The sequence below is a fragment of the Penaeus chinensis genome, chromosome 39 (genome assembly GCF_019202785.1).
Source record: "Penaeus chinensis breed Huanghai No. 1 chromosome 39, ASM1920278v2, whole genome shotgun sequence".
Classification (NCBI taxonomy): Eukaryota; Metazoa; Arthropoda; class Malacostraca; order Decapoda; family Penaeidae; genus Penaeus; species Penaeus chinensis.
The window spans coordinates 23,871,871-23,881,870 of NC_061857.1; the positions used below are offsets into that span (position 1 = coordinate 23,871,871).

General features: G+C 35.0%; 1 protein-coding gene across 3 annotated transcripts in view; it reads left to right on the plus strand.

The window, feature by feature from the left end:
- Positions 1–3,618: 3,618 nt before the first annotated feature.
- The window catches only part of LOC125046387 (phosphatidylinositide phosphatase SAC2-like), a 47,461-nt gene continuing 41,079 nt past the window's right edge, over positions 3,619–10,000 (plus strand). For 2 of the 3 annotated variants that reach the window (XM_047644130.1, XM_047644132.1), the window contains exon 1: positions 7,821–8,028. In XM_047644130.1, the coding sequence (XP_047500086.1) occupies positions 7,836–8,028 (193 nt within the window). In that variant the 5' untranslated portion in view covers positions 7,821–7,835. Of the gene's footprint in view, positions 3,689–7,820; positions 8,029–10,000 lie in introns of those variants that run through there. The other variant, XM_047644131.1, reaches the window with a different exon arrangement.

Consider the following 10,000-nt stretch of genomic DNA (forward strand, 5'->3'; position numbering starts at 1 on the left):
ATGTATGCGTCCATCTGTTACTATCAATTTATCTACCTGTCAGTTTGTCCTTCTATGTATCTATCTCTTTATATACGTATATATAGACAGATATAGTTATAGCCTAGATATTGATATATAGATATAGATTTAGCCTGGACATATATACATATACATATATATATATAAATATATATACATATATAGATACATATAGATAAATATATAGACAGATATATAGATAAAGATATTGATAGATATATAGAAAATATATATATATATATATAGATGAATATAGATAGATATTGATATAACTAAATATAAATACATAATCACATACACCGACATATCGTAAACACGCATATAGGAAAGTTATATTTTAATTACGGAATGGGATAAAGTCCTTGAACAATTGAAACATATCGTTTCAAGAGCAACTGGTTGGAAATCATACAGAGAATTCAATTCCTTTCAGTATTCCAAGTCCAGCTGGTTTGAGATCATACGGAGAATTCGATCCCTCTATGCATTCCAAATGATGCGAAAAAAGTGACATTAGGAAATTACAGAATGAATGGTTATATTTCGTCTTACTCTGAGACGGGACATCGATATAGCGATAAAGTGATGCATACGTGATAATACTAGATAATAAAGAGGGCAAAGGATGATAGTAACATGAATGATGTTGTAATAGCATGATTATTCTCGTAAAATATCGGAAATGATAATTGACAGACATATTTCACTGACGAAATGACACGTGATGCCAGAATATTGTAGCATTTTTGTAGCAGATGAACTTGTGTGTGTATATCAGTTGCAACGGACTGTGGTGCCTGATGAGTGTTCGTGTGTGTGAATGTGTGTGTGTGTGTGTGTGTGTGTGTGTGTGTGTGTGTGTGTGTGTGTGTGTGTGTGTGTGTGTGGGTAAGTGGGTGGGTGTGCGTGAATGCGTGCGTGCGTGCGTGTGTGTGTGTGTGTAGGTGTGTGCATTTGCGTGCGTGTGTTAGCATACGATCTCGAACAGCTTTGAAGGGCGACGCTGAGCACCTGGTGAGCATTTGTCCCTCTGCCTCGCTTTCACTAAACCCTCGACTTCCGCTCTTAGGTGTGGCCGACCTCCCTAACCCGAGCCACTGATCACAGAGCAGGAAATAATTGGAATCCGGTTCGAGTCGAGGGAATCGAAACCTGACGCGCTGTATTGGATCCTGTTATACAAGGCGATCCGGGGAAACCTTTGAAGTATGGGTGTGTATTCAATAAATTTCGACATTCTTATGATATGTTTTCGGATTTTTGTATTTTCTTTTGAAAATTAATATGGGAAATACAAGGTAATGTGATTTTTTTGAAGGATAGATTCGCATTTTTCGAACTGTGTTTGTTTTTTTCCTTTTTTCCCTTCTTATAAAGATCTTTATTCTCGCTTACCATTATCCCCAATTCATCCTCAATAATAGAATGAAATAAAGTCAATCATCTTCCAGCAATCCCCAATTCATCCATAATAACAAAATAAAATACAGTCAATCATCTTCCAGCAAAGAAGCATTAAAACCATTAAAGGAGCAGGCAAGAAAATGAATTATAAATACGTATTCTTCCAATACAATGTCCTGAGGCCTTGTGTTTCGCCTCTGCAGTGTGAAATACGACACGTCTCGAAGCCCTTTGTTCAGAAGGACAATGCCATCGACCGGGAACAACGTCACACATCAAGGGCGTTCGAGATGCGAGAGGGCGTAAAAGACAAAAAAGGAGAGAAAAAAAGAAGAAGCAAAGAAAGCAACAAAGAAACATAGTTCGGGAAATTAGTGGAAATGTGCAGTTTTGGGTAGCAGGTTTATTATTATTTTTTTTTATATATCGTTCTTTGTAGATAATGGGTGATGAGTAATGATAGTTTTTGAGGGAATTTATAATGTGACATGTGTAGTTTATGGAATGGTTTCTTTGTTTAGTTGAGCGTTCTGTCCGAAGAAAGGGTTGCGGTCAGGACTTCTATTGGCTCTATCATTATCGATGGTCAATTGTTTTTTTTCGTGAATGAAGCTAAGACATGCCTTTTTATTATGACAACATTAACAATAACACTGTCTATTCTAAAGTAAATTCAAATTCTAAAAACGTACGATAATAAAGACAGTGTCAAGCATTTATTATTTTTCCCGTCAAATGTTCAATAGTCTTAGAAAAAGGAACATATAACATAACAGACATAAAGGTCAAATAACCTTGAATAAGGAAACTGTATCGATTAGTCCTTGAACCAATTACGTCACGAAGGATGTATATCATATATAATTCACGAAGGGATTTCTTTTCTTTATAACCAATAACAGCTTTCCTTTCCATATCATTTTCTTTTGTAATTAAGAATCTAAGGAGGCAACGCCCTTATTTGCGATTAAAACATAATGTATTAACTCCTAAGAACTTCGAACTGATAAGCTTACAAAAGATTTACTCCATATATTATTCACAAGAGATTTTTCTTTATATCCATTCACGATTTCCCTCTCCATATTATTCTCTTTCATTGCCTTCATTCTTTATTAAGAATCTATGGAGGCAACACAAAATACATTATTTCCTCAGAACAGGAAACACTTATTAAAAAGAGGGACTCTAAAAAGTAACAGTAAACAAAAGGTTTCCTGTCGGATTTCACGGGCAGGAAGTGCTTTCTTAAAATATGTTTTCAGTACAGATCTTATTCAAATATAGTTTTCATTAATGACTCAGATATATATATATATATATATATATAAATGCGTGTGTGTGTATAATTACATGTATATATGTATAAATATATCTGTATATATATAATCATAAACACAAAGACACATATATATACATATACATATAATGTATGTATATGTATATGTATGTGTGTATATATATATCTATATGTACATATATGTGTATATGTATATATACCATGTATACATACATATATATGTATATATGCACATATATATACACATATATTTATACATATATGTATATATGTATATATATAAATATATAAATATATATATATATATATATATATATATATATATATATATATATAACAAATTGGTAGCGCGCTGAACCGCGTTTGACGAGGAGGGGCATCCAATCAGGCAAGGATGATACTGCCAAACAACCTATTAGTAATGAATCGAGGAAGTCTAAACCCTTGAGTGGAATGAATGGATGTTGAATTATGATAATGATGATCACGCACACACATACAAATACACGCGCGAGCATACACACACACACACACACACACACACACACACACACACACACACATACATATATATATGTGTGTGTGTGTGTGTGTGTGTGTTTGTGTGTGTGTGTGTGTGTGTTTGTACGTGTGTATATATAATGTATATGTATATGTATATGTATATATATATGTGTGTGTGTGTGTATGTGTGTGTGTTTGTGTGTGTGTGTGTGTTTGTGTGTGTGTGTGTGTAAATGTGTGTATGTATGTGTGTGTGTGTGTGTATGTGTGTGTGTGTGTGCATACACACACATATTCAAGGACATTATAAAAAAGAAAGAAAGTAAGCGTAGTCAACAGTATCCGATATAGTTTTAAAAGAGTTATTAACGTACTTCCTGCCGGCAGCGGTGGCGCTTCCTGTGCGATGTGTCTGCATGCATGTTATGGGCTGCAAGCGAAACGTGCATTTTGGAACATGTAAGTTTCAGTTGTGATTTCAGTTACAATTACTATGGTATCATTGTATGAGATGGTATTATTAGTAGCAATATCATTTTTATTGATAATATTGTTATCGGTGATATTCATTAATAGATATTAGATATTATCTGCACTACTATCCTTACCGTCATTATTATAACAAGCGTTATCATCATCAGAGTCATTATCAGCATTATCATCACCATCATCGTCTAGGTGTGTATATGTGTGTGAATTTGAGTAGTAGCTTAAACCATTTGTACATGTCTGTGTGTTCATTCCATACTTACACCCAAGTCAAGTAAAACAATAACAGTAAACGAAAGTTATTTTTTTGTACCCCATTGTTATGATATCTATACTTAATCAGCGGCCGCTCGCAGTCATAAAAAAAAAAAAAAAAAATAGAAAATCAAATACTCATTTCTTACCCATCCCCCCCCCCCTAAAAAAATAATAAATCTAAACAATCCAAAGAAATCAATTTAGCCCTCGCAAAAAAAAAAAAAAAACGAAGATATTGCAATAACCATCGCAAACGAACATAATGGCGGATCGACACAACGACTTCGGCATTGTTCGATTGCGTAAGTGAAGTCTTCGTGTGTCTAATCTCTTTAATCTCGAAGGAGAGGCGGACACCTCGTTGAATGAAGGCTATCGAATGCCTTCTTATTAGGACAGCTGATCACGCCTTTCACCATTCAATTTTTTTTCAAAGGTCATTGTCTGTCGGCCATTGGGTGCGTCGGTGCGTTTTTAAAATCTATATGTTGACTCATTACAGTGTCGCTAATGAGGCTAATGAAAAGGTTAATGACAATGATGTTGATTATAGGAATTAATGACAGTGTGTATTGGGCTCAGTAATGATGACTGATTATGATGAGGAGAATCATCTGTTGTATTAATGCGATAGTAATGATGTTAATATACACGAATAATGACCTTTATGGAGCTGATAATGATGATATTGATGATAACAAGTGCTGTAGCAATTAATTGTGGCAGTAATGATAATGATGCTTATGTTGATATGAATGCATGTAGAAGCAAAAATGATGATTGTAATTTTAAAAATGATAATATTGGTTATCATTATCATTATAACGATAATGCTGCTAATGATATCATAACTATGATAAGAATGATCCGTAATGGAATAAGTACTGAACTATTGGAAATAAGGAGAGCATTGATAACAATAACTCTAATAATAATGATAATAACATTAATGCTAATATCAGTAAGGAAGATAGTAATGATAAAAATGACAATGAAAGTTATGAAAATAATAATGATAATGATAGTAATAACAATAATAAAAAATGACAATTATAATAACTGGTAAATATATTCATAATGATAACTATGATGATGATAAAGGAACATATGAATAACAATGATAATGATAATTATAATAATAATGATAATGATAACAATAATAATAATTGCCGTGTTGATAAACAATAATAATAATAATAAAGATGATGATAATAATAATAATGATAATAATAATAATAGTAATAATAATAATAATAATAATAAGGATATCACTACTAACAATAACAGTACCAATAATGATTGTGACAATGTTTATTGCAATGATGATTATAATGATAACTATGAAAAAAATCATTATAAATCATTATAATGTTAAGGAGATACTGATGATAATAAAACTAACAATAATAATGATGAAAAATAGTAATAATGATAATAATATTGATAATGATAATGATAAAGATGATTATGACAATAATGATACTACTAAAGGAAATGATAATGATAAAGATAATGATAATGATGATATGGATGATAATAATAATAATAATAATGATAATAATAATGATAATAGTAATGATAAGAAAATATAATATTGATAATAATAACGATAATGATAATAATAATAAAGATAATAATAAGAATGATAATGTTGGTGATTACAATAATAATATTGATAATGTTGGTGATTACAATAATAATAATGATAAGGATAATGATGATAATAATAAAAACAATAACAAGAATGATCCCCTGCTGCCAGGCCAATCCGTCTACTGACTTCCTGGTCTGACAGCCCAGAGTTGTGAAATGCACTACCGAGGTATATAAAACTCTCTGTGACTTCGATGTTTTCACCGCAAGCACGTACTGACTGCACAGGGTCCCTAAAATCCTGGATCTTGGTTTTGGTCCAGGAGACCTCTAGCCCCAGGGGCTTCGCTTCTTTGCTAAATGCATCAAGAGCCGCCATTAGGGTTTCCAGAGATTCAGATAGAATGGCAACATAATCAGCAATGTTAAGGAGTTGCTCCACAGTGACTTTGGACAGTAGCTCTACCCAGTATCCAATCCATGCAAGTGTTGAAAAGTGTTGGTGCAAGAACACAGCCTTGCCTCACGCCTGAACTAACAGGGGAGAAGCTCGACAGGCCCCCACCACACTTTACAGCACTTTCAGTGCCTGTATACAGGTTTGCTATTAATCCAACAATCCTTGTTGGAATTCCTCTTAGCCTCAGGATCTCCCAGAGTGATTCGCGATGCACCGTATCAAACGCCTTCTTGAGGTCGATGTAGGCTGCGAGCAGCCCACGTCCGAACTCACGACGGCTCTCTACAGTGACTCGAAGCGCCAGGATGCGGTCTATTGTGGACTTACCAGGAGTGAATCCAGATTGCTCCGGCCTTTGGTGCCTCAGCAGGTGGTCTCTGATACATCTCATTAGGAAGTAGCTTGCCTGGTATACTGAGTAGTATAATGCCTCGGTGATTGCTGCAGTCCCACCGATCCCCTTTCCCCTTCCAGAGAGGGATGGCCACACCCCTCAGCAGGTCAGGGGGAATGGTACCAGTCTGCCAGATGGCAGACAGGACAGCATGCAAGCCCCTTGCCATAGGTTCTCCACCAGCCTTTAACAATTCAGCTGGGATGCCACAAACACCTGCTGCTTTACCACTCTTCAGCTTGGAGATCGCCCACCTGACTTCAGTCAGGGAGGTTGGATCCTCGCTGATGGGTGGGTCTGGCAGAGGAATCTCAACATTACCCGCATCCATGTTAACTCCTGATACAACTGCTCAAAATACTCCCATACAAAATAAGCCCAACGCACATGCACCCCATCAGGATCTGAGATTATTTGGCCACTTGCTGAGTGGACTGCAGTCGTCTGTGAGGAGGGCTTGGAGTTCAGCTTTCTCAGGGCTTGATAGGCAGGACGAAGGTCATTTACTAGGAAATGGCTTTCGACCTCCTCTGCAAGATTACTGATAAACTGTTCCTTATCCCTTCTCAACAGATATGATAATGATGATAATGATTATAGTAACAAGTATGATATGATTGCAATAACAACAATAATAATGGTGATAATAATGATAATAGTAATAATAATGATGATGATAATAACAATGATGACAATAATAACAGTAATGATAATAAAAGCATTACGATATATCTTGGCCCGGATTATGATCGGTAATATGATATATGATTTTCTTTCTTGTTACAATGATTCTGTGCAGTCTTTATAGACTTTTATAATTCACATCCATTATGGTCTTTAAGAAACCCCGATCATATTCATAATATATTTCGTGACTTGAGATATTTCCATTTTGACACATTTAAACTTTAGAATTCCTGGATTTTGAAAGAATCCCACATTAGACATTTCTCATACAGGAAACGGAATCTATGAGTTAAAACATTGTGCTTTAGAGTTTTTAACCAAAATTTCCCATAAACCGAACAGAATTTGCTTTTAAACGTGGCGGTCTTTTAGGCGTATTGTAGAAAGTGTCCGTTTCCATGTATGATTAAAACGTGGATGGCCACTGAAAGCTGCTCTTCTTTATAAGCTTAATTTGCAATTACAAGATTAAGCACACAAAATAGCACATCATTTATATAACCAAAATAATAAAAAGTCTATAAATCAAAGCAGTTTAATGTACCAGAACATAGAGTAAATCCCTGCCAGCCCATGACTATCATGAAAGCAATATTAAACAGGCATAAATCAATCTCAAGGGAATCAAAGAGAGCCATTTTGCACTCAGCAACCTCCCCTAAGAGCTCGGAAAAGGTCAAAAGTCTCTCGCAAAAGGTCAGAGTTCCTCCGTAACTGCGTCCTCCATGAGAGGGGAGTGGACAGAATGGCCGTGGAGGATCGATGTGTCAAATAACCACCCATGTGCCGCAATTGTCCGGTTGCACGTGTTGCAGAGAGCAATGGAGGTGTTGCAAACTGACAAATACTACATCTTCAACAGGGGTCAAGATTCCCTCTGGTGTGACAGGAGGACGGGCCATTTCCAAGCCAAAACATGTGAGTGAAAAGGTTTTGTTTACATGTCATTGTCCATCAGCTGATCCCATCTTGGAAGGAATTGCCTCGACCTTTTGGCTTTCCCCTTTCCTCGCCTTGCTGAATTTTTCATGTGTGTCTCTTGGTCTTGGAACGAAGCCTTATTTTATATATTTTCGTTTTTTTTCTTTAATCTCTCCTTGCAGTGGAAGATAGAGATGGTTTATATGTTGTCTTGCTAATTCTTTTAAATCTTCACTATTTCGGGATGAACTTTTTAAGGACTAAGATTTGCAGTGTTTAGTGACATTTGGATTTAATTATGATAGATAATTATCATTATAAGGTTCAGTTGTAAGGGATATGTAATGGGTGTATTTCTTTTTGTAGTTTTTAGTTAGCAGAAGATGTAGAGAAACAGAAGTTCAACACCCTCTGAGAAGCTGGATGTTACTTGCATTTTTTAAAGATTTACATTTAGCTGGCAGACGATCAGTAAATTTTGAACTTGCATGACTTTTGAACGGCATTTGAGCAGTATTATGCGGTCATGTTTGTATGTAACGTTAACCACCTGCCACTGAATCGGCATAAACTCTCCTCTGTGCTATTCAGTTTACAGATCTTTCTCGGCATTATCCTGAATCTATGTTTACCCTCTCGTCTCGCTGACCTTAGTATCTTTGGAGCTGTAGCCTGAAAGATAAACCTCCTTGATTTACGTTTTAGTAAGATAGCACCTGTGGATGTCTCTAGCAAATTCTATCTTGTCGGAAAATAAGTGATGGTAATTTATTTAACCTTTGCTGAAGAACTTGACACTGTATTAAAACGATTTAGCCTAAAGATTGCACTGCTAACATAATTGTGGGAAGAAAATACCAATTAAATGCCATTGTGGACGTCTTGTAGATGTGTACATTAGTTTTTGATAAAAACTGATTAGTTAAGAGATCTTATAGTGCTCTAGTCTGATAGGCTGTGGGTGAGTTTGCATTTTTGACACTTTACTACATTGAATTTAGACAAAAAAATGTTTTTGTTGATTTTATGTAATTTGTATATAATGGATAAATAGATAATAGTCCCCCAAAAGTGAACCCAACCTCGTGTAAAGCAGCACAACCTAAGCAGGTCAGACCTCGTGAAACCTATCCACATTTTAATTTTTTTTTTTTTTTTTTTTGGTATAATTTTTATTTTAAAGTAAGAATGTAATGTACTCAAGCCTAGTCAGATTTAACTAGAGGTGAACTGAACGGAATGGAACCTGGTATTTTTTTTCGTCAATCAAGTATGACCGTGATCAGAATTTATTCAGTGTTGATAATTGTTGCAAACCAATAGTTTTTGAGTAATACTCCCCCTTCTCATCCAGTAGACATAAGTTTTTCTTTTATTTGTTTATTTATTTGTTTATTTGTTTATTTATTACAATTTATTTTTTATTGGGTGGGGAGCAGACACAAAGCATATGATATACAGTTGATTTCTGCTTAGTATAAACAATGACATAAAAGGTCAACAAATGTCCTCTGTATAATCTGTATGATCTGCAGGATGTAGAATTTTTCTTTTTAATGACAAACCTTTTTGGGTGCATTGTCAGTATGTATGTTCACTGCATGTAGTGGAACTTCCTGCTCGACTTGCTTTAGCTAGTTGTGTCCCCTATAACTGAACCTGTCATAATGAGTTACTTTTTCATGACAGCTATAGGCATGTGCGGCTATAAGAGGTTAAACAATAAAATCTCAAGGTGATTCAAATGATAAGCAATATGAAGCCATTCTATTTATTTCATGATGCTCAAGTTAATATATTGGTATATTTCATTATGTCCCATATAATAAAAAGTAGGAAATCAATCTTATGTATGGTTGTAGTGGCTTTTGATTATTGTCTGCAGATGAATTAAACATCCAGGCACTGTTTTTCACTGATATGGCTATTTTCCATGAAGTGCATATTTGCTAAAACAAGACCATTAGTT